Below are 27,592 nucleotides of genomic sequence, written 5' to 3'. Positions count from 1 at the left end.
ACAGTACCTATTTCATAGATTTAATAGTCTGTCTGGTATCATAATAATTTGCATGGGCTTTATATGCAATGTCTTTGACTGCTTTAAGAACTTGTATTATTTAAAAATAAAAGTTCAGATTGAAAGACACTGTCATAATTTTTGTGATATTGCATTATGAATTTTTTGTGTAATTGTTAGAGCGTTTTCATGACAAAAATGACTACTATATGTATGGTAGAATCGAGCCGACGAAGTAGGGTTGGTTATCAATTTATTATCTCCCTACAGAGAGACAATCATTGTGGTATCTAGCATTGACATGCTTTTAGCTAATTGATTTGAAATATAATACAGTTACGTTATATTAAAAATATATTTTAGTTAAAACCAATTGTAATTGGCTTTGCCTAGCTCGTGTCAGAATTAATAAATGTTAACATTTTTGTTTACCAATTCTCCAATGATTAAACATGAAGGTCAGCTGCCTTAAGAAAGGTATTTTGATTGAGTTTTAAATTAAATAATATGTAGTGATAAGTTGATCCAAATCATTAAATAGTGTATGGAGATGCTTGTACTATATGGCATACTTTTAGTGTACTAGGAAAGCTTAAGATTATATTAGTGGAATTAATGTGAATAAGCTTGTGTATTTCTTTTGGGCAAAGTACTGAAGTATGGGATTCCATGGATAGTTTATTCCCTATCAATCTAAAATGATGGTAAATATATATGTGTATATACATGTAGGTGGAATTAAAGGAGATGAGTAGAAGGCCTAAACAGGAGTTAGGTGGAATTAAATGAGATAAGTAGAAGGCCTAAACTGGAGCTAAGTGGCAGCCCTGAACAGGACTCTTGGTTGAAAGCCTAAAAAAGGGGCTAGGTGGAATTAAAGGAGATGAGCAGAAGGCCTAAACAGGAGCTATGTGGCAGGCCTGAACAGGATTCTTGGTTGAAAGCCTAAAAAGGAGCTAGGTGGAATTACAAGAGATGGGCAGAAGGCCTAAACAGGAGCTAGGTAGCAGGCCTGAACAGGATTCTTGATTGAAAGCCTAAAAAGGAGCTAGGTGGAATTAAAGGAGATGAGCAGAAGGCCTAAACAGGAGCTAGGTGGAATTAAAGAAGATGGGCAGAAGGCCTAAACAGGAGCTAGGTAGCAGGCCTATAGGACTCTTGGTTGAAAGCCTAAAAAGGAGCTAGGTAGGATTAAAGGAGATGAGTAGAGGGCCTAAACAGGAGCTAGGTGGAATTAAAAGAAGATGGGTAGAAGGCCTAAACAGGAGCTAGGTGGAATTAAAGTAGATAAGCAGAAGGCCTAAACAGGAGTTAGGTGGCAGGCCTAAAGAGGAGTCTTGGTTGAAATCCTAAAAAGGAGCTGGATTGAAGGCCTAAACAGGAGCTAGGTGTTTTTTTTAGTGGGATGCGGGGAAGCTAAACAGGAGCAAGATAGAACTCAAAAAGGAACTGGGATTGGATGGAAGACATTAACAAGTTCATATTATTAATTACTGTATAATGATCAATTACTGTTATAGTCCCAGAATTTTCCAAAAAAAATTAAGAGGTGCATCATTTTACTTTGGGATTGTATTAACAATTGATTTCAGAGTCTTGTGTCAAAATTTAGCCACAATTACGGGGTGAGATTATACTCAGTCATATATGGTAAACATTTTCAAAAATAGTATAATAATTAGCAGATAACGTAAACAAGCATAATATGACTTTTTTATTATACAATGTGTTGTTTTGTACATGTTATTATCAACAGCTTTTGCTCGCTAGGAGGTGTAGATGAAATGAAAACTTCAAATTAAATTCCTGCTGTTTATTTAATTAAGATCAAGTGCATTTTGCAACAGACTTCAATGCTGTTCTTGTATTTTTGTTACGTTTACCAAAACATAAAAGCTGCCAAGCTTTAAAGATGGTTCTTAAAAGCCACAATTTTTATACTGTATCTTCTTGTTAAATAAACAAAGAACCAGAAACTGAATACACATATTACTGTAAGATATTATTATAATAATATTATAGATAAGTGTACTTTGAAGAATTTATGTTGTTTATAAAATCTAATCTGGAGTCAACATTAATGTAATGTCTTCAGAAATAGTGACATATCAGTGACCCCAGAGACATTCTTCCTCGACCCTGAACAGAAATAACATTAATTTTGGAGAGGTGAAAAATCAACAATATAAAATAGGAAATTAGAATTTATCTCTCAAAAAGTTTTCTAGTTTCACCAGAATTGGCAGGAGAGAAAAACTATCTCTAACAAGCACGAATGTGCGATACTCGGGGTACAGCAAAAGAAGCTGTAATGATGTCATAAGACGGGATGTGACATCACATACACATCGCTATCAAATACGGCTATACGGTACCATCTTCGAGACGTCATATGGCTGCATCCGGATTGAAATTTAAAAATCCGGCTCTATAGCTTTGAGGACATGTCCCTGTAGTATTTTCATGCCAAATCCCAGCCCAATACTACAACGAATAAGGGAGGAGTAGTACTTTATAAATCACACTTTTTACTCAATAGTGTCCAGATGGAGGAGAAGATGAGTGAGTCCTAGACTCGGGTACCGCGAGTAAAAATAAAATCCTACCTGGACATTATGCTCTTCTATTGGAAAGAACACTGATGCCACCAATAACAACTTTCGTTTATCTCTCCTATCTCCATGCATCTTCTTTTAATCTCTTCATCATCTGTCTTCTCTCTTTCTTCATCTCTCTTTTTCTCCTTCATCTCTCCTACATAATCTCCCTTATAAAAATTTTAAAATCAACCGTTTTCATCAATTGTCATAAATGCACTTCAATGCAGTTTATTAGTCTGGGGCCATATGAGCAATTCCGTTGGTTCCTGTCATATACTGTACATTACTTGTACTGTAACTGTAACCGATTGTAATGGTCTAACGCCCTCTATATAGATAGTGTTGTGGAGAATGAATAAAGCCCCGGATGCGGAGAAGATGGAGAACAACTAAACCTAGACTCACGTGTGTTTATTTGTTGTGCTTTTATTGTTCAGATATTTACCTTAAATGGTGTTAGTACACAACAAATTGGCGACGTAGTGGGATTATTACATATCGTAATTTGTGATGGCTCAATTAGGAATCCTACACGAATATGTAGAAGCAGAAAACTGGTCGGATTATGTTGAGAGGCTAGAACAGTATTTTGTTGCGAACGATATCGACAACGGCGAGAAGAAACGAGCAGTGTTGCTGACGGTATGTGGAAAAAAAAACGTACAGTTTGATGAAAGATTTACTGGCACCAGCGAAGGTGACCGACAAGTCATATGAAGATTTAATTAACTTGATAACTGGGCATACAGAGCCAAAGCCAAATATCATAGTTAGTCGATTTAAATTCTATTCTAATCATCGACAAAATAAAGAGAGTGTAGCGGATTACGTAGCACGATTGAGACGGCTAGCAGAACCATGTGACTTTGGGGCGACATTAGAAGAGATGTTGAGGGATCGTCTTGTGTTAGGTATTAATGATAATTCAATACAACGGCGAATGTTAGCAGAACCGGATTTAACATTTAAAAAGGCAGTTGATATTTCAGGCGCAATTTTGGCAGTGGACAAACAAGTGCATGATATTAATATGGAGGCAGGATACCCATCGATTGATACATCAGTTAAACAAATTCAAGGTAATCCTAGAGCCAGATTTAAGAGACAGGTGAAACCTAACTATGGGGAGAAAGCAAAGTGTTGGAAATGTGGCAGGGAAGGTCATCTTAGCAGAGATGAAAATTGTCCAGCGAAGAGGTCAAAATGTCATCGATGTGGAATCACAGGACATTTTGAAATTGTTTGTAGAAGTAAAAATAAACCACCTGATGGAAAGAAAAAGGGGCTTCATCCCTTAAATACAAAGGTGAAGGCAATAAGAGATGCACCTAACCCAACCAATGTGACAGAATTAAAAGCCTATTTAGGTTTATTGAATTACTATGGTAGATTCATGAAAGATTTAAGTTCACTTTTAGCTCCACTATACGAGTTGTTAAATCACAATACCGAGTGGTTATGGTCAGATAGACAGGAAAATGCCTTTCGTATATCTAAAGAACTACTGACGTCATCTAATGTTTTAGTACATTATGATAGAAATAAACCTCTAATGTTGACATGTGATGCGTCACCCTATGGTGTAGGGGTCGTACTTTCCCATATAATTGATAATGTTGAACAACCAGTTGCTTTTGCCTCACGAAGGTTGTCGGAAACAGAATCTAGATATTCACAGTTAGATAAAGAAGCACTTGCAATTATATATGGTGTAAAAAAGTTTCATAAATATGTGTATGGTTGTAAATTTATGATTGTGACGGACCATAAGCCGTTGTTAGGGATTTTTGGTGAAGGGAAAGGTATTCCACAAATGGCTTCCCCCAGAATGCAAAGGTGGGCATTAATGTTATCAGGGTATGATTACAATTTGAAGTTTAAACCAGGGGAAGATAACCAAAATGCTGATGCATTGAGTAGAGTACCTGTAGGTGAAATACCTAAAGACCCTCCTATACCAGGAGACATAATTATGTTGCTAGAAAAAATTAACAATTCACCAATCAAGAGTAAAGATGTTGTAATATGGACTCGTAGAGATCCTACATTAAGTAAAGTATATAAGTATGTGCAAATGGGATGGAAAGATAATGTGGGAAATGACTCTGATTTGTTACCATATTATAGGAGAAAGAATGAACTAAGTACAGAGAATGGTATTGTTCTTTGGGGTGCACGTATTGTTATGCCAAGTGCAGGAAGGGAAACAATGTTGAAACAATTACATGAAGGACATCCAGGGATTGCGAGAATGAAAGCAGTTGCACGCACATATGTTTGGTGGCCAAATATGGATAGTCAAATTGAGGAGACTGTAAAAGCTTGTACGCAATGCCAGTGTCATAAGAACTTGCCCGCAGCTGCACCGCTAAATCCGTGGCCATGGCCAGAAAAAGCATGGTCCAGGATTCACATTGACTATGCCGGTCCATTCATGAACAAAATGATTTTAGTGGTAGTGGATGCACATTCTAAGTGGATAGAAGCAGTAGCGATGGACACGAGCACTTCTCAAGCAACGATAGCAAAGTTAAGAAACATGTTTGCGACTTTTGGAATCCCTGAACTGTTAGTTTCAGATAATGGATCGAATTTTACGAGTGAGGAATTTGCAGAATTTCTCAAGCGTAACGGTATAAAACATGTTCGAACCGCACCTTATCACCCTGCGTCAAATGGACAAGCGGAACGCGCTGTAGAGACTGTAAAAGAAGGACTTAGAAAAATGGAGACCGGAAACATGGAGACAAAACTTGCTAGATTTTTATTTAACTACCGAAACACACCCCATACAACTACAGGAGAAACACCAGCCAAGCTTATGTTCGGAAGACCCATTAAAACTCATCTACATTTGTTAATGCCAAATATTGGAGCCCAAGTGAGAAAGGGGCAGGCAGAGCAAAAACAGCGACATGATTCAAAAGCGAAAGAGCGAGTATTTAGTGTGTCAGAGAACATTTTTGTACGAGACATCGTGAAAGGTATATGGCTACCAGGTGTAATAACAGAACAATCGGGTCCGGTTTCATATCATTTAAAGTTAAACGATGGCAGAGTTTTTAAAAGGCACGTAGACCACATTCGCAAACGAACAACAGATGAACCAAAGGAAAACGAGCGAGACGACGCTTTATCATATCCTTTTAGTTTGAGCAATACTAACCATGAGACAGCGAACAACGCACCTCCAATCGTAAGGCGCTCACATCGAGCAAGACATCCTCCAGACAGATACCAATAGATACATTCAGTGAGATCAGTTGTGTTTAAACATTGTTAAAGTAGTTGTTAGATAGTAGTTGATGTTTACTTGTTATTTTTTTTTTGGTTTAAAGGAAAAGGAAAGAGGCAATTGTTAAAGAGAAAGTAGTTATGATAAGAGTTGTTTAAAGATAGGTTAAGGATACACTACATTGTTATGTTTTCTTATCTAAGAAGGAAGGGATGTCATATACTGTACATTACTTGTACTGTAACTGTAACCGATTGTAATGGTCTAACGCCCTCTATATAGATAGTGTTGTGGAGAATGAATAAAGCCCCGGATGCGGAGAAGATGGAGAACAACTAAACCTAGACTCACGTGTGTTTATTTGTTGTGCTTTTATTGTTCAGATATTTACCTTAAATGGTGTTAGTACACAACAGTTCCCATGAGATACCTTTACTTTTTCCCTTTCCCAAACCTTCCTCACCCATTATTGATTGATTACTATTAGTAATTGCTAGAAAAATCAATCACTTTTAAATCCTCCTTTTTCCTGATTGATGATAACTGAGTACTTGCCCACTTGAGCAATCCCTTTATATATCCCATGAGAGACCTTCCCTTTCCCCCAAACCTTTCATCTCTCATTTTATGCCACCATTAGCAATCATAAAATCATGTTTAATTCGGCTGTTTCCTGATTGAATTTTATGTATGAAGATGGAAAACAAGATTCTTAAAATTTACTCCATTTGCAACGGAATAAATCAATTAAACATTGGTGTGGTTTGGTGAGACAGATGTTGAATGCATGCTGAGTTAGCAGATGTTACACATGCTATGATTTAATATTCTTAGGCCTTGATTTGTCAAGTTATGTATCATACACCTGGGCCTGAGTAAGTAGGGGATGCAGAGCTGACAGGATAAGCTCAGGCATTTTCTACATCCCTTGGTGGTTGAGCTTAACTTTAAGCTGTTGAAACGAATAAATGTTAAAAAAACTTCCAATTGATTGAAAAGTGTTTGAAATTGTGGATTTAAACAGAAATACAAGGAAATTCAAAATTAAGAATTGGATCTTTAGTAAATTGATTTTGATGTAGGCTAATAGATTTGTTTCCTCTAAAGAATACAAAAATGAGTCCAATAGCCATGAAAGAACTCATGACCCTGTTTAAGTAACCTCACATCTTGGAGAATGTTGTGGTGGTTCTTCCATTTTTTCTGCAACATTTTTGTCATTAAAGCAATGGTATTTACTATATTTGAAAGTACAGTGCATATCATAAAATACATATTGACATATATATTATAACTTAATAAATGTCACAATATTGGATTACGGTAAATCATGATGGAATGTTGTCCATTTCATTTTCTCCTTTTAAATCATTTTGATTTGAATAATTTTTTTATAGAAATTACAGCTAATGGAATTTGACTTGCCATATGTATAGATATTTCATCTTTATATTGTAGACTCTTAGAAAACCTCTAACTTCAAAATTTAGTTTATAAAATTGTTTCATGAATCATAAAAAATAAAATGTGTATATTTCTTTTTTAGATTACCAAATTACAGTACCATTCCAAGTAAATAGTGATGGAAATTACCTGTCCCACAACCTCCGACCTTCTCGTAGAAGACGGAGTTTGCTAGATGACATTGAAAATGGCGATCTTGTCCATTTTAAGGTAGCAGGTTTCGGTGAAGAATTCCATCTAGAGCTGTCCATTAATGAGAATTTAGTAGCCCCGGGTTTTGCTGTGCAGAAGAGGAAAAACGGGAAGAATATTATGGAAGAGTACATTCCAGAAATAGATAATTGTCATTATAATGGAAACTCACGGCATCATAAAGACTCCAAGATTGCAGTTAGTCTTTGTAACGGGTTGGTAAGTACATTTTATTAACTAATTGATAAAGGAGTTGGAAATGCTCCTGCAAGTTGAAACACCAGCCTGGACTAGGAAGATTTATGCATTCAGGAGGAAACCTCCTATGCTAGCCAATTATTACGCTCTACGTAGGAACAAACTACAGATGCTTATTTGAGCCTGCCGTTGGCACCCTTGACCATCCTTATTATTCAGCTTGCCTTTAGAGATGACTGTTGAGCCTACTGGTGGTCCGAAACACCTTGGACCAGGCTGGATCAACAATGTAGTAATGTAATACAGTAGTGTTTATGTAAACCCTTGTAGTAGTTAGGATCAGGCCTAGTTTTGAACGTTTAGCATCAATCATCCTAACCTATTAAATCGTATTTAATGATATTTCAAATTTGGTATTTGCCGACTCATCAAATTTAACAAAATATCTGATATGTCAAAATGTCTGCTTCCGTGGCTGTTCCATCAGGAAAGAATAATTAAATGTTGCAGTTGCAAAGCAAACAAAATCTTAAGAATGTCTAGGCTTCTGATGACCTTCAAATATCCCATGAGGGGAATCTTTAATTTGTATGTTGTGGTAAAGTATATCCCCTGGTAGTCACATGGGGTTCGTTAGCCAGTGTTGGGCTGCTTAGTGTCAAATATCAAAACATATATAAACAAACAAGTAGCAAGTTTGTTTTTCCTGTCATTTGATTGGATGATTGTGGGTCACATGGCGTGCAATAGTATGCACTTTTTAAACGATCGTTTAGTAGTACAAGAGTACGAAAAAAAAAAAAATTTGCGTTTGGAAAATATTTTGCTTATACTATTGCTTATACAGCGCCACCTATTTTGTACTTTCGCCACGATTAAATCTTATGATTTCGCGATAGAAGTACATTTTTGGAGAGATATATATGTACTAATTTAGATCAAAAAGGCATTTAAATTAGCTTTAGATCATTTGTAGGATTTTGATTAATTAATGTAAACTTCATTATTTGTATATTATTAAATATGAAGACATATTGCCTGCAAAGAAACAAAAAACTGTATTGATGATGTATTTCAATGAGGTCAGTTTGATATGAGTATGTTCAAAAAGTGCTCAGCAAAAATACAAAGTGCACTAGATTAACAGATAGCTTGAGTTGTTTTCCTTTTGTTATTCAGGTTGTCCAAGGCATTTCCTTTAATCGGGGATTTATTGCATTAAAATTATAAATGAAACATTGAAACTATAGGGCCATAATATTGATAACTTCAAAATAAATAAATGATATGTATCTTAAGTTTAACTATTTAAATATTGAAATATCTGATATGATTCATAGTTTACAATCAATAATATATTTCCTGATTTTGTTAGGGGAAATACAAATTATAAAAATGTGATTGAAATGATTCTTTTGCAACACTTTTCCTACACTTCACCTTGAACCAGAGGTGTGAAGATCAGTAGAGCAGACTCCATAAAGTCAAATTCATTATAAACAAAGTTTCAACTTTAAGACTCATAAAACATTCATCAGAGTAAAAGGAAATAGGATACAGTAACAGGATTGTACCAACAACATTGATCTATGTTGTCTCATCAGGGCCGAATTATAAATTAAAAAAACTCTGAGGCTTGGTTCCCTCTAGGATGCAACGCAAAGACATTCATTAATCAGTGTAAAATTCCATTTATTATATAAAAATTATGTTTGCTCTGAGATATATAAAAACATCAAAATAAAAACAATAACAAAGTGTCACATCACTCTTGTATAATATACTGACAAGCATTCAGTGCCCGAATGGCAGCTGGATAAAAGCTGTTACAAAACCTATTTGTACGAGAGATGATGATGATGATGAAATGATGGACATAGATGCAATGTAAGTAATTTGACCAATCGCATCGTTTCGCCATATGGGAACCAAGATTAGTAGTCAGTCAGTCAGTAGTCTTCAAAACTGGTTTTGAGGACCTACTAAAGGCACAAAAACACCTTCCTTTCAAAATATTGCAATTCAGGTCCAGAGAGAAAGTGAATTGTTTTGCCTTGGTGAGGTAAGGCTTCACTAAGGACCTATCCAGGCTTAGTTTAGGTATTGTTTACTTTGGCAGCTAGTAACAAACTTTCCTTGGAAAATACTGTGAATAAGCCTGAATGGGTTTAATGACATGGCCTAAAATGCTACAGAGCAGTAGAATATCAATTTAAATAATGTAGTAATGCAACAAGATTATATATTTATGTTTTTTTAATAGAATTCTCAAATTAACCTTACAGGTTTTTTAAGGAAATGTGAATTTATAGTATGTGATTCATTGATCATAATAGTGGGCATCCCTCCAAGTACAATCAGCAGTGTCATCATAAGCCAGGGAAAATCCCTATTGCGCTACTCTGTCTCAAAACACTAAGAACATCATGCAATAACACTTAACAGACATGAAAATAAGATTTTATGCTAGACAACTTGTTTAGACTTTATTGTTATACAGACAAAAACATTTTATTATATTTCATGGTTTTGAAAATATATAACATACAACAGTGAAATAGCGACAAAATTCTGACTTCGGGCAGATTTGAATGAAATTTCTAGCAGTGACCACAGATTATCTTCTAGTTGTATCAGTTCCCAGTTCATAAGTTTCTTGTCTAGTTCAGTTCTTTCAGCACCATTCAATTCATGCTACCACAAGGATATGTTTTGCAGGCAACGAACAAAGGTTACAGTAGTGGGGATGATGATAACATTCATGTTATGTTGAATGATGAAAGTTATAATTATTGATGGTTACAATGTGGTCCTTGTTTTTATTGTAGCATATGTTCTACCCTATATAATAACTAACTCTACCAGAAAGCATAGGCGGATTAAAGGGGTGGGGGCGTGATAGATAGGACACTAATTTCAGTTAGGCACCTAAAATTTGCCATTGGAAAGTGAGTGACGAATATGTATGAAATATCTTAACCCTGATAAAGGGCTTCTTTATTGAAAATTTAAATGCAAACTGATACATACCACATCAAAATCAATTTTCGTTGACACAAATTTGATTTAAAAAAGTGAGTAATGTAGGTCTAAGCATGTGGTGAGATCATCCAGGGAAGGCAGTAACATAGGTGACATAAAGGTGATAAGGTCATTAGACTGACCCTAAAATGAAAAATCTGTCATCCTCTGTAAATATTGCTATATATTTACGAAGCATGAATGTTACAGATGCTTAAAAAGCACAGTAACAGTCTTTATCATCATGTATTTAGCAGCTGGCTTGTGGATGACATAAATTATTACATCATGAAGAGGCTCAGATAACCTGTGTATTGTCCGTAGGGAATCTCTACTGGCATTGTCCATAGGGAATCTTTACTGGCCTTGTCCATAGGTATTCTCTACTCTCCCCCTCTTTTTAGGCCTACCTCAAATAATCTGATTCACAATTGGAATTGCTAATGACTCAGTTCAAGTCCCAAATGTGACATGAAATTAGTTGTATTACTGACTCATTTTTTATATAAAAATATTAATTATTATACTGCACTCAATTTATTTTTACTTTGTCTAGAAATTAAAATTATTTTTATGCATTTTCAAGTCAAGTAAATTTTTATATCACAGATACACAATTTTTAAAGTAAAAGTGAATTTTTTATACAGTAACAGAAAACTTCTTCTAATTTGTTGATAGATCATTGTGTTGTAAATAAAGCAATTCATTTGAATTTTTAATTTGCCTAATTGTCTACTTCCTGAAATAGGTCTAAACAATTCATTTGACTTTTACTAGAATTTTCATTCAGGAAATATGTCTGTTTTATATTTTTTTCTACTAGCTGTGCATTCTCTTAATTGTATCATCTAAAGCAGCGTTTCGCAAACTTTTGATCTCGCGGCCTAAAATCCTTTTCCCGCGGCCCAAATACCCAGCTGCACCAACGAAACAGAGGTAATGAGAGTCCGTCACACCTCAGCCCCACCATGGTTGGGGCTGATTTAAGAACATTTTAGGAATATAAAGGAAAACAGATACCTGGCAATTTTTTGGAGGGTAACAAGCCTCACATCAAACAGTTTCAACAACAACATTTTTATTTTTATTTTTATTGTACATCTTTAAATTTTTACAGCTAAGAAGACATGCATTTCAGTGAGACATTAATAGCCAGACATACCTACCTAGAAATGTTTGTTTCAAAAACAGACATTTGTTTCACTTTCTTGATGTTATCCTATGAACTAATTCATATAACACTATCATATTTCTATATCTGCAAGTTTTTATTTACAGAGCAAGTTACAACAAAGATAATAATTAATCTATAATTAATCAGTCATGTATCGTAATATTTTAACCCTTGAAAAGCTATCCATGTGATTAAAGTCCTATCCCTATGTAATCACAAACTACATTTAATGTAAAAATAAATACTATATGGTCCTATTGCGATATCTTTTTTCATCTTGAAATAGTAAAAAATGTAAACAATAAGTTGATTCTAATAATTGAATCAACTTGCTATAAATCCCAACGTGCATTGTGCGCAGAATGAAATTTTCGTTTTTCTTCTGTGTTTACCCACTTTTGATCGATCATGAAGGCCAAAACAAATTGAAGAATCATAACTTTTTAGTGAAAATACCGGGTTTTCCTCAATTTGTATTAACAGATTCTGGCAAAAACAGAAAGACAATTAATGCAGCAACTAGACAACGTCAGGCTTATAGCTAGATACAATTCTCCAGTAAGTTGCTGTACACAGTTTGTTTTGACAAAGGTCATGCTTTTTCAAAATGTTTATATTTGATTTCAAGATGTTTAGCAAATGTTTTTGTTCACTGTTCTCTACTGGAATTGAGTAATTTTAGTTTGAAAGACAGGAACAATTAAATATAAATAGGTATAAACAAAAAGAAACAGTGTTTATAAAATAGTTTTATCAAAACTTTCCAATAACTTTCTCTTTCAAGTTCATGATTTTTATTTAATGAGAAAGTATTTGCCAGCACTACAGTCTAAATTGTAAATGTAGATTTTTATTTCTGTATAACAATAAAAGGCAAATGTCAGAAAGTTTGACCGCTATTAGAAGTCACTGTCCATGGATAGATCAGAATGAAACTTATTTCACTCAATATCACTCATAGATTGGCTATAAAATTGTTATGTAACACGTCTTAATTACTTGATTATGCCTTATTAATTAATATTAGAATATGCTGCTGAAATGTGGCTATAAATTGATCCAAATGTTTTTAAATATTATTATTAATTACATTTTAAGCTAAACTAATCTGCATGTACACAATTCTTAAATAAATAACTCTAAACCTTAAAGATTAAAAAGGAAACTATGACTTCCTATTGGCCCATAGTAGTAAGCTACTTTACGAATTTACCTTTGTCACATAAAAAATGTCAGTGGAGGGCTGATTTTGGTTTGTGTTGAACCCTGATATAAGGTCTGATGCCTTTAGTAATCCTTGCAGGATTATTTATATTCAATTCATATGCAATCATGGGCTCAATTTGAAATCTGTTTGGAAGAGTATGTCTGTAACAGTAATTTTGTTAAATGTGTTTACGTTTATAATAAATTTATTAATTGTTTACTTTTTTCTTTAAATGTGTTCTATTTTGAGACATTTTTTCCACTTTTTTTGTTCAGTTTTTTTGTTTGTTTAGGGATGGAATGTCTTTCATTAATTCGACTTTTCCAATTTTGTTTTCTTGATTCTGCCATAGCTTCAATGGTCTATAACTATAACAAATGTTAACCTGAACATACCATAATTGAACACTGAAATTTTAATATATAATATACTTCCTTTCAATGTCCACCACCATAACTGCTTAATTAGAACCATTAAAAACATAATTGTAGACTCTTCAGGGATTCATTTCTACATTCACGTACTTAAATAATATTTGTTATGATTTTTTTTTTTTTTTACAATTCCTTCAGACTTGTTTAATACGAAACTGTCTGGGAGATAAACTTTATTGCAGTACATGAATTATGAACAGAACAAAAAATGTCTGCATACTTTGTTGTGGAATTTCAGTTTCTTTTTTATGTACCTATACAATGATAAGTAATTATAGTGAAAGTTGACACCTTTGGGATGCAAATAATAAATTATATTGATTAATATTTATTGTAAGTTTCATTTTTAACATATTATGTACATTTAAAAAATTGAAAATTCCAAACATTTATTAAATTTAAAATTGTTGTTTAAATTGCCATATTTCAACATTACCTGTTAGTTATGACAATAATTGACAATGGTTAAAACTGAACTATGAATTTTAAAAATCTTTGATATAGGCTACATACACAAGCAAATATATATTTGTGAAATACACATTTTTGTTAGTAATGAAGTTGTGTTCTCTTTCAAAGTGAAAAGGGTTGGTTTATCCAGGTACATCGGTACCTCATTGTGGTTTGTGAAATCTTTTTTTTTTAAATTAATTATTTTTACTAATTAATTTGGCAAATGGGATTACTTTTTTTGTCAAATTGGTTTGAGTGTACAAATATAATTTGTCATACAAATGGTATAACTATACAACAATAGAGGGTAAAAGCGAAAGCCCTGATGTAGAGTCTTACTAGCTTAGTAGCGGTGCTTGAGAAACAAGGTCAGTATGGATACCAACAGAAAATATGTCAAAAAAGGTAAATCTCGGTTAGTTATAAAATTTAATTTAAAACTGAAAGTTCTGTATTTTGGAATCAATTTTGAATCGCTTTATATGGGCTTATGCCTTATATCCAGCAACTATTTTTTTTTTAATACCTGCAATGAACAAAAGATAACTTGAACTGCATCACTGTCAATATTAACTTCAGATCTAAACTGGTGTGTGAGATAATATATAATTCTTTTTTCCCACCAATATTTCAGAAATCGGTCAATTGTTTGCATCATTTGTATTTTCTTTAGAATCTTGTTTTCACTTACAGAATAATATTCCCATAATAAGCTGTACAATAAAGCAATTATGAAATGAACTAGGTCATGAACCTGTAGAATCTAATTCTCAATACCAAAGCGACCGTAGTTTGCTAAAAACAAAACAGGAGGAGGCCTGGGTATGAAACTAGACCAACATTTTATATTCAATTAAAAGATAAAAGTATTTATTCTGGTTCTCAATGTTAACTGGAAACTATGGAAATTTGGATTAAGGCCCTCTACGGACCAGGTCAGCACACTGTTAGATGATCCCTATACTCTTTTTGAATACTGTACCAATTTCTTTAATGTCCACTATATGTACACCGTGTCCAAACCTAAGCCTAAACTATGGTTGGATCATACTACAGTAGGCCTAATATAATATAACTAGAAATTTCAAATCAAACACTTTGATACTACTTGCTCAACAAACCTACGTATGTGCTCTGCCAAATTCAAGACGTCTTTTTTATCGTATTAACGTGGTGCGTTGATCTGTTTACAGATCAAATGAAGCCATGTGATTAGGAGCATGTGAAGCATTAGTCAATTACAAAAATAAATGTACAGTATTTTGTATTTCTATTTTGTAGTTTTTATACTGTTTTAGTTCATCCCTAGATGTTATGTCATGTGCATTTTAAATATATGCAACGTCTCAAGTTTGTATTATACAGGCAGACCAAGACTTATAATGGCGCAAAAAAGGAAACAAATAGTAATATCTGTAGACGGCAAACTTCAGTTTATAATCAAGTTTGATCGTAGGGTGAAATCACTTTATATTTAATTTGTATCTGTAAAATCTGTCCTTGTAACAGTTATATAAACAAAATTAAATATTAAATGTATGCTTATTTTAAACAACAATTTACAAATTTGTTTCCTATGATTAAATCAATATTTTTAAATTAAAAAGGATTCCTATTTATTAATTTTCTGAAAAAAATATTTTTACATTTTTTTTTCAATTTGTGTTTATTATAAAACAGTTATTTATGCAAAGCTTACCTGTATAAACTGACAATAGCCCTATTCTGCAAGGAGAGATGTATATTTTGAAAAATAGACAATTCAATGAACATCCATATTCTTATACTGTATTATGAATATTATGATCCGCTACTACTGTATTCCTGTGTAATTTTATAGTTATACACAACTGACTGGGTTTATACCAATAATCTTGAACATGAGGACCAAATTAACCAAAATTAAACCCAAATGGATGATTGTGCATGAAATTTATTCCTAAAATGTAGGTGGGCTTTATGTCAGAGGTATTATAATCTAATTTATAACACACCTTAGAGGACTTATTGATTGGAGGATTGTTGGTCACATGATATTAAATAAATGTTTTATTGCACCTTCTCACCATTATCTCTAAAAACAAACAAACTACAAAATGTCATACAAACGGTTTCTTTTAGTTACATCACAAGATTAGCTAATAAAGTGACTAATATTTTTTAATTAGGTCATTTTGATCAGACAAAACGTCATATCTGATAAAAAGATAAGATATTTTAAAGATTTGGTTGCATAAAATATGTCGTACAGTGAGAAACTGAAACTATAATCTTTATATTAATAGAATAATATGTACTGTCTTTTGCTGCAATAATGCCTCAACTTTTTTTTGTTTATACACATGTTTTGCTTCAGATTCAAAGTGGTTAATATTCTTCTATAACACCTTTAAAGTAGATTCTTGATTGAACAAATGTGGTTCAAATGATATTAAATTAACTGCACTATAGCATGCTCAACGCTATATAATGTGATCATGTGATAGTATTTTTCAGCTTTTTTGTACGGAAAAAAATAGGCCACAGAGAAATTTCAACAGTGAATTTAGTGAAAGAATTCAAATGGCGGTAGTTTAAAAGCCGGTTTAAACTGTTAATATGTTTACTTTGTAATGAAAGAATTAGATTAGTGTTTCTAATACAAGAAACATGTTTGCACTTTGTATAATACATTCAGCTGATGGCTTACCTCTTAGTTTGGATTTGGGATTACTTGAGATTATTTGTCATTAGAAGCTTATTTTAATAAATTCCCGCTAAAGTATATTGCCAAGAAAATATGCATTGCTACCCTTGTAATAATAGTTTATTTATATACTGTTTTAATAAATGATTTACAATAAAACCCTTCATTTGGGACACTTTCTTTTTAACACTAGAGCCAATCCATATTCAGGACAACATTGGGAACACATTGTTGGGTCCCCAAGGTGTCCCCATTCTAATGTATGTTTTAATAGATGTACAAAATGGTACTCAATCATAAATGAAATAAAGTAACTGCAATAAAATAATTTGAATTGGCAAGAATTCTATTCTATAAGGACCACTGATTTGATTACATATTGCAGGAAACAATTGATATATATGCATGACGAGTGATATTCAGTGAAATTCATTGGACTACCATTATTCACCATAACCTACTGTCCAGGAATTGTATGACAAATTAAAGGCAGGGCGACATTTACCATACCTAAAGAGCCAACATCAGCATGGATTTGAGGCCAACTGGTTCCTAGTTCTGGACTATAAACTGTAGGTCAGTGTACACAGTTTACCCGTGTGCGCTTTATACTAGTCTTCTCAGTGGAATGAAGTTGTTAGTATGTTTAAAAAACAGCTTAAAGTATAGCCAAGGGTTTATGCCATTAGCTATGACTTATCTTCCTCTTTTGTGACTGGCCATATCTTTTCTGCAAAAAAAAAATTGGCATGTTTTCACAAACAGCTTAAGGTATAGCCAAGGGTTTACGCCATAGCAATGGCTACGTCCCCAACATCCCCACCCTTCACACTATTGATCTTGGACCCGATACCAAACGTCATTACTAAAAATCTGTGTGTACAAACTCCTTGTAGGCGTATTCTTCTAACTTTGAAACATTCCTTCCTTTCCTGTGAAGAACTCAGTTAATAATCGTAACAGCTGTTTCTCTTGGCTTGGTTTGGTGTACTAGTGTGTAATACAGAAGTTTGTTGGCAGTAAGTAGAAATGATGATTGTTCAACATTTGCCAAGAAATTAATTTATCTGTTGTAGAAACAATGAATGATAATAGTTGCCAAGAAGGACTTATCTGAACATAATATTATAGTATATGATCTGTGTGATATAGTAATTTTTCTAGTTTATACAGTACAGTATGTAATAAATAAAAGGTTACACATAAAAATAAAAAAATAGTAAAATTGAAAGAAACTAAAGGATCATAATCGCTTGCCAAATTCAGATGTATATGAGTCTTCTTCTGAAATAACCATCTTCATCTACTAAACTATTTACCATTTGTACAATACACAATACGATTAAATATAATCTCTGATCAAAACAGTCAGATATGTCAGTCGGTTGGTCAGTTGGTTGGTAAACACTAACTTGAGCACGCGACTGCAGCCATTATACGGCCTTGTTTATCATGTACCATAATTAACAACAACATAGCAACTGCATAGTAATGAGCATGAATAAATGGTTATCCTTCAGAAACACTGTTACATACATTAATGTGGTATGTCACAAAATATACATGCTTAAACAATATAAACATTGAATAAAGAATACAGTTCTCTGCATCATTCACTCATTTGTGGTAGGTTGAATTTCCATCATACAAGCAGTGAACATTTTTGTAAACATCTTACACTTTTTTTTTAACAACAACATAGAAGTGTTATAGCATTGGATTTCTATGTAAAGGTTTGTAGGATAATACTTACACAATGTCAACAAATAACAGTATTAGAGTATTAAAATATTTGACCAGGTGGATGATATACATTAATTAAATAGTATCTTTTGTTTGGTCTAGAAGATGGTATTTATTTAAAGGTCATTACATCAAAAGAATGTTGCATACAGTATATTTATTTGTCGTCATGTCATCATCATTATTGTGGTAGTCAAAAATCTAGTTCTTCAGTATACAGTACCATAGGCAAATTGGGCCCACCAAGCCCAGTCTGCTCCTTTCCCCCAGCTCTTCCTTGTTCCTCTCCCAGCATTATAGTTATTTGCAACAATGTTGTTTGTGGTCACTTGGTTGCCCTTTGCTTTGTGTATTGACTGCTTATAGACTTCATAAGTAGTAGGCCTACCATATTCTTCATTGTACATTCCTTTACTGATTATTTAAAACATAATTTTAACTGACTTGGTTTCTCTTTGCCAAGAAAAGGTAGAGTATTTTGTGGATATAAAGCAGATTTTTATGACTTTGAAAGGTTAAGAGCATTAAACCTTACCTTACTACATTTTCTGACACAGTCACAATAGGCTTCTATTGTAATAACAGTGACCTACATATAGGGGATATATTTACATTTTTACAATAATCTGTAAACCTATCCTATGGTTACGTTTGTTGCATCTTTTTTCAATGTATTTTAAATATCAATTCTATACCACTGTTTACCTTTCTTAACAACTTGATGTTTTTCCTCTTTAAATTACTTTTAACTGCTATTTTTACATTATTTGAAAGTTTAAACTGTGACATAGTTTCTTTCAAAATGCAAAATAAATTAAATATAGAAGTATGGTGTTTTTTTTTTGTGTCTGCTCCAAATAGTTTACATAACGAAACATTTTAAATGTGTATTAGGTCATTGGCCTGTTGTATTACTGAATACTCATAAACTGAGTGTCAAATTCAGTATAATCTTGCTCGCTAATTAGTATAACTATCTTTTAGAAGTTGTCTTTCTACAAACTGTATGCATGTTGAGTGCTGTTAATTTTATCTTGACTTTTCACTTGGTTTAGTAATGAAGACTAGTAATGAAGACTGGCTTTGAATAATCACAAACTGTGTGTTGTGACCCTTGCACATAAACTGAATTGAATAGAAATTAAATGATTTCATTCCTAAGATTAACAATTGATTTGGTCCTCTTGACTTTGAATATGACATTTGTAGGATAGAATATTCAGATGCATTTTCACCCAAGCTTTAGTGAGTTCTGTTTAAACTAGCTCCCTTTTGGGAACTTCACCCCCCATTTTTTTTTTTTATATTATTATTAAACACTTCTTTCTTTTTTTAGGAATCACCATTATTATAAAGTTGTTTTTGTATGGAATTCTGATGGTGCAAAAATGGTCATGTAGTGATTACTTGACACAAACAAATTAAATCATTAAACAATACACCTCTGTACCTATTTTTTTGTTGTGTCACTATTTCATTATTTATTATTGCGCTATTGTACTGTAATACACAATAAATTAATTTGTACTAATAGAAAGAGTATTGTTTATGAAACAAAACTATTTTTCAGTAGTCCCCAAGTTGACTGAGTCATGACTAGAAAAAGAATTGTTTGTTGACCCTACGAAAAACAATAAAAATAATATAAAGCCTTATTGTTTACTTATAAAAGCTTACAAATGAAATAGCCTTTATAGGTTAAGCACTATTATATATTATAATAATGACATTGAACATGCTATTAATTTGATAAGGTTCATGTCTGATTGGTAAACAAAGAGAGATTGTGCAAAGGAAGAGATGTATTTATGGTAAGAATTAGATGTAAATTGATGTTAAGTGATTGTATAAAGGGAATGTGGCTGATAAGTTTGTCGGGGGAACGGGGTGAGGCTTGGGGACATTACCAATTTATTCCAAGTCACACAGGTGTATAATTCTAAACAAATGGTGTTGTCTGAGAACAATGTGATTATAATTTTAAGTTGTATACTCTAGAGAAAGATGTTCTTGTGTCATTGTACCCAATCATGCTCTTTGTTTTAAAGCCCCTTTTACACAGAGCTGTGAGATGGTAATATTGCAGTAGTTGCGAACATCAGTCTGAATGCCCAACAAAAAGCCCAGTTTATTAAAAAACTTTACAAAACATAATTTCAGCTCAAAGAAATTTTCATTTAAATATTAATAATTTCAACACGTTTAATTCCTATAAATTATTAAAGTAATTCATTCTGGAATTATATTGAGTTCAAAAAGGAAAGTTTATGCAATTTTCATATTATTTACATAATATATGTACATGATTATAAATGATTTCCTTGTTAAAAAATGACTATTGCTATTAGCTACTAAATCCAAGCCAAGTTTTTTTTTTATTGAACAACCCACCCGTAAGCAGAATATACCATTGTCACATTTACTTAAGAGAGCTTCAATCCGGCCTAGACTATTAGCCTATATATGCCATTAGCCAAGGGTTCACTCACTGACCTGCAGTCGGAGACAGGATGAATTTTTAATGCCTCAGGATGGTTTTTGGAGTGTAGGGAATTGTGTTGTCAGTATAAATAAAATAATAATATTTCTGTTAATATAATAATAGTAATTATGTAATCTTACAGTTTTTCAAACTAGTATTACCATCTTTATTTTTCTTATTCTTTAGTAATTGTTATTTATTGTTGTATTACCCTGTACATTCAATTGCCAATGGTAAGTCTGGGTATAGTAACGTTCAACAACCCTCCCCTTACACCACCTTTTTGGTGGAGGAATCTAGGCTAAAAGACTACAAAGACACACAGTACTAAGTTCCCATTTGGGTAAAAAAGTATGCCCCTGTACTGTTCTGGTTACAGACTTGAATGATTTTTTTTTCATACACAATGTACATACAGTATCTCCTACAGATACAATCAAACTTTGGCATTCTTGAAGTTCAGTTTTGTAGTTTTGTCTGGGTCAATATTTTTTTCTGGGAATTTAGGTGAATGACAGTTTGTGGTAGAATATGTAGTTTGACAGGGCAGAATTGACAAAGTTATATCTTTTAAATAGAACATGTGACTTTTCTTTTGCGGTTTTTGGTTTGTTTTTCAAGGAAATGTTTGTTCCTTATACATTTTAAAAATGGTATTATCAAATTAAAATTGGTATTTCATAGTCTCATCAGGAAAATTAGCAGTCTGCAACAAATTAATCATGTGATTTTTCCTAATGTCAAGTGGGTGTGGTCATATCAATAATATAGTACAAAGATCTTTTTAAGTGATAAATTGGAAACTCCTCAAAAATCAAATGTGTCCAATCTATGTAAAGTTCCTTACAATATGGCTACTACAAATCAGCCTTACTTGATGACAGTTTCACTGCATTACATCCATAATGTAATACTCCATATTATAACACACCATCCTGAGTAGATTCTTGTCATTTGATTGGATGATTATAGGTCACATGGTGTTCAATAGACATACTATTAAACTCAGAGTGCATATTCTTGTTGTGTAACATTTGTTTGTTTTGTTTTGTTTTATTGATTTTCCACACACAAATAAATACAATCACATGATAATATAGTATAGTATATTCATTAGTTGTATACTGTACTGTAATCTAAAACAATCCTAGAGTCAAGAATATTCATTTATCCAGATCCAGAAATCAAGAAATAAAGTTTAAACTTTATTTCATAAAATAATCCTCATAATCAAAATATATAAATAGTTTACTCTTTAGGTCGTAGAATCAAAAAATATTTAAATAGTTTACTCTTTAGGGCGTAGAATAAAAAGATCAACTTCAATTGTAATATTGTGTTGGATAATATTATTATATTATGTTGGTAAAATTTACTATACACAGTTCTGTTTGTATTGGATGCCTGTTATTTCTATATGTGCCTTTGATATGTATCATGTCTACAGTCAAATAAATTACTCTACAGTCAATATATTAATTGGAAGCTTTTTTGTGGAATTTTTATTGCATTAATTGAGATTATCCAATTAATTTATTGAGGAAACTTGTAAGGTTATAATGGATTTAGGTTTTTGTCGCCAATGTCCTTCTCGATGTCATTTAAACAAGTTATTAGGCCACTTCTTTTTTTATTACACATTTTATAAGAGCAATCAACAACAGAAAACCTAGTATATACAGCAGAACCCCTCCCGCTACATTTGAAGTATATATACTACTATAACAACCATTTCCTAATCGAGAAACACCCATACAGTATTCAAAGTAGACCTGTTGCTTATTTTGAACACCTATTTTAAAAATCAGATATCCCCGTAAAAACATTTAGATCATCATAGGAATATTTATTTACTACTGAAAAACATAAAGCAGTTATAAGATAGTATTGAAATGAAAATTTAATTATTAAAATTATTTACAAAACGGTTAATTTCCTGTACAGTATGTCATGTATAATTAAAATACATTTTATGAAGATATGTCTTGATTTTACTATTAAAAAGGAAATATGTTGTACCGGTAACCTAGAAAAAAAAATGATATAACAACACTTTTAGTGACAGTGATAAAGCCACGGGTACCCACAGGGACATGAGTGTATGACATAACAACACTTTCGGTGGCACAGCCCCGGGTACCCACGTGGACATGAGTGTATCTCCAAAGTTCAATTTCTGTCATCAGGGATCAGGATCTCTTATGGAATCCAACTGTCTATATTCTGACTGCAAAACTGAACCTGTGGATTATAACGCAAGACGACATATCCAGTAGCTGTCAATATTGTGACGCCATCAGTCACCCAGTGAACACCCAAAACACTCCTGTCTAAGCCTTTAATTCCCACTTGACAAGTTTGATAGGATATGCTCATCTTCAATATCACTGACCAATATTATCTCCCTGCCCAATGATGTCCTTAATATTAATAACCCTGTGCACTTTTTCAAAATAGTATAACTTGACCCTTATTCAGACATGTATGGTCATATTGTTGAAATCCTTACAGTGCAGATTTTCTTATAATTATTTACAGTACATCTGTTTCCATTCTAACACACTCTTTATATTCCTTCCTAATTTTAAACAGTTTAATAGAATGAGTAGAGAGTCATGAATTATATTTCAAGTTTGTCATTTATTTAACCAAAGTGTTTCGCAAAATAAACATCATAAAAGCAATTGACAATTTTGATAAATTACTAATTTATGATAGATAATATAGAACAGAATAAGTTGACTTTATAGATAGTTTTTCATTTTATTTTGCAATGATTGAAGCAAAACAAAAGCAGGTTTATTTGAGCTTTAAGTGCATAGTTTTCCATGGGATTTTCAGATCCTGATCTATTGTTCCAATCCAATATAACAATTTGTGTGACTTTTGTAGACGGTTTGACCAATTCTTTCTTTCAAATATTTACAGTTTAATACTGTAAAGTGCACTGTCTCATGTTTTGGCTTATAGTTAATATTTAAAATAACTAATAACTTTTTCTCTATTGTACCCTAGATTCTCATATTTAGATTTGTATTAATCCCATGATTTAGCAGGCTTATACATAATCTCTTCAAAAAGAATTTGAAGCAATGGGCTTATTTCTGGTTTTTTTTCTTGTAATTGTGTGTATTTGAGTGTATCCTAAAAGTCGCATTATAATCAGCTCCAAATATAACTGATTAATTATTGATTGATAATTGATCGGCTCCAAATGAAATTGATCAATTCTAGATTGATAATTGATCGGCTCCAAATGAAATTGATCAATTCTTGATTGATAATTGATCAGTGATGAAAAAATATGTAGATTCTGAAAGAATTCTGTAATTATAGGCAGATTTATAAAACAACATAATTCATTAGTGATAGAGAGGATATTAAAAAATGTAATTAGAATTGATTGAAATGAACACTATCAGTCGGAATACGATACAGAATGTTTGATGAATAACATAATTGGAGCTTCCATGCAACTGGTATCAATTAAGAAAATCCTTCCATGTCTTTGTAATACCCTAGTCTAGGCACCACTATCCGTGGTATCACCCCTAGGCCTAAAAGAAACCGGTCATTTTCTATAGAGTTGCATCCTTCATTAGGCACCAAGAGTCAAAACATCACCCCTAGGCCAACACTCAAGCACTTAATACCTATCCTTTCATGTCAAAAATTATTTGTAATGAAGTGTGGCAATAACAGATTGTAACTTTATCACTTAAGTTAATATTCAGTTCTTTTAAATAACGATAATTGAAAAAAGGCGTCAACTCTGTTTTCCTCTCAATAAGTATCTTCTCATTGAATGTTACTCCAGTAGAGCTGAGCAATTATTAATCAATAATAGTTTCAGTAGAGCTGAGCAATTATTAATCAAGAATTGATCAGTTTCTGTTGGAGCTGACCAATTATCAATCAAGAATTGATCAGTTTCAGTAGAGCTGATCGATTATCAATCAAGAATTGATCAGTTTCTGTTGGAGCTGACCAATTATTAATCAATAATTGATCAGTTTCTGTTGGAGCTGACCAATTATAAAAGGATTATCATAAACCAAGAATTGATCAGTTTCAGTAGAGCTGATCGATTATCAATCAAGAATTGATCAGTTTCTGTTGGAGCTGACCAATTATTAATCAATAATTGATCAGTTTCTGTTGGAGCTGACCAATTATAAAAGGATTATCATAAACCAGTTTGTCACCAACAATTTTTCTATCACTAAAAAAACAGTCTGTGATAGGACGTTAGTTATTTATAATATATAATATTGGAATCAAAGAAAAAAGTAGAGTTTGAGTACCTGGATTCTGGTGCTTGTGAGCTGGGAGACAAGTATTTTGGCTTGAATACAATTTACCTATTCAGGTTTAATCACGTTTAAATGCATATACCATTTATCCCAGCCATTTATTATTATTATTTTAAACCGATTGTAATCTTTAAAATAATGAAGAAACTTCATTGTGTAAAATTTGTTTAGGTTGTTCAACTTTACATAACCTTCAATTATAATGTTTTCCATACCTGGTCTGGTTTAATTTTTCTACTTTTAATAATGATATAATAATTTTGAATATTATATAATTTAATATAACAATATATTACAGAAGATGAGTCTTTGTTTATTTGTTTTATATTGTCAGTCATAGCTATTGTTTGACACTTTACAGTTACATTTTGTAATATGATTTGTGACTCATATGTTACTACTGTATACTGCTTTCTTTCATATTGATGAGTCAGGTTTGCATAAATCATGATATCATGATAATGTATGATACTACATATTTAATATTGAAACGAGGCCATATGAAAGAAATGAAAAAAAATATATTAATGGATTAATAGACTTAAAGTTCATCAATATAAATTGATAATTTTATATTTTAATAATAATTTGTGAAATACATAATGTAAATCTTAAAATGGAAGATTTAATCATTCGTGGAAACAAATTTTAAACATTTAATTAAAGAACAGATATTGTTTTAAAATGACACTATCTTTTTAAAAAAGGTAACACTGTCCAAGAAGTGAAAATAATGATTTTATGCCTTATGATATGGTGTACATCTTTTTCTTCTATATTGTTTTTATACAGCAAGACTTCAATTGTGGGAATGTATGAAAGCAGTTTTATTGAATACTGCCTCAGGCTAACTGTCTAAATTTTCCCGATGTAAACCAGTTTTGTGTGATTTTTATTTTATGAACTTTTCTGTCATTAAATGCTCCTGGAAAAAATCTTCAGTTTCCGCAGTAATACTTGCTATAATACTTTAATCCCAGATTTTGATTGGTAGATATTAGGCAGATGAGAGTATGACAGAAAATTAAAAATGAAGTCATCATGTGACAGAGGTGTGGCTACTTTGTAAATTAACCCCATCCTTCCAAATCAAGCCCTGGATGTAATTTGTGGTAATCCTTTTGAACGATGTTAAAAAAGCACATCATATCTTAATTAAGATTATTAGTTTTAGCCTGAATAATATTATTTAGGTTGTGCTTTAGGAAATATACCACTTATATACAGGATAATGTTAACTGCCTATACTTAAAAAACATTAATGAAACATAATGAATGTTTATACTACACTCTTTCATAGCACTCATGTATGGTGTGGATAAATTACTCTTTTTTGATTTGCAGTTATAGAAAAATGAACTGTTACTTTATAATCATTCTTTGACAAAATATTTTCTTTTGAACAACAAATGGAAAGAACTATTTTTCATATTTTTTGTATATATTTTTGTTGCTACTTACAATAGGTTAATATAATGACCTTCATGTTCTATACTTCTTTTAAAGTTGACAGATATAGAAATAACATTGTGAGTCAGATTTGTAGAGACAAGACCTAGAGAACTTGGACTTTTATTCCCTGTCACAAAGTATTTGGGACATTGTATGTTAAATATAGATATAATACAAATATATTATAATAATAGTAAACCATATTTTATATTTTCAAAATATGATTATGAAGCACTCACTGTACCAATGTCTTGTAAATGCAGAGATACAGGCAATGACTTATCAGCGTTTATATCCAGTGTCAACCTAACCAAGGATATTCTGTCTCAGCATCTGAGCGTTTAAATAAATATCCGACCGTACTCTATGTAAAACTAAAGCATGACATGGAAAACTTTTCTTTTAGGCTCCTCTACCTTATTGTTATTAGTTATTGAAATAAATGAAATGAAATGACTAGGCATTCAGAATATAGTTTTTATCTCTAAAGAAACGTGTTTGGTAGACTGGTTCACAAATTTTATGTACTTGGAACATTTTGAGAGAGTCCCTAATTTTCTGAAAATTCTGCTTTAGGAAAGTGGCATCCTCCAACACCATAGATTAGCATAAAACAATTTGTAATAAATTCCAGCATAAAGTACAGGCCTGTCTCTGTATAACATCAGCCAAAAGCTACCCTGGATTCATTACCAATGACAGTTGACTATCTGTTTAAATATTATCATCCCATCTTATCTCTGAGATTTTGCAGTCTATTAGTATCATCGGAAGCTTTCATTTGCGCATTGTTAACAGCACAGTCGGCCATCACTCACTAACAGATTGTACCGATTACTCCAATTTTCTCTCATTTCCTTTGCTTTTATGATAGCGTACTAGGAATGGAAGTAACTGTATTAACACCAATTGTATATATTTTATAATCTGCCTTTAA

General features: G+C 32.4%; 1 protein-coding gene across 3 annotated transcripts in view; it reads left to right on the top strand.

Moving 5' to 3' along the window:
• Positions 1-27,592, top strand: part of LOC144849797 (A disintegrin and metalloproteinase with thrombospondin motifs 18-like) — a 69,195-nt gene that overhangs the window by 6,749 nt on the left and 34,854 nt on the right. For all 3 annotated transcript variants that reach the window (XM_078706856.1, XM_078706855.1, XM_078706858.1), the window contains exon 3: positions 7,382-7,710. In XM_078706856.1, coding sequence (XP_078562982.1) covers positions 7,382-7,710 — 329 coding nt within the window. The remainder of the gene's footprint in view (positions 1-7,381; positions 7,711-27,592) is intronic.

The sequence above is a fragment of the Antedon bifida genome, chromosome 8 (assembly GCF_963402885.1).
Source record: "Antedon bifida chromosome 8, ecAntBifi1.1, whole genome shotgun sequence".
Classification (NCBI taxonomy): Eukaryota; Metazoa; Echinodermata; class Crinoidea; order Comatulida; family Antedonidae; genus Antedon; species Antedon bifida.
This window is presented reverse-complemented; position numbering and strand designations above follow the sequence as displayed.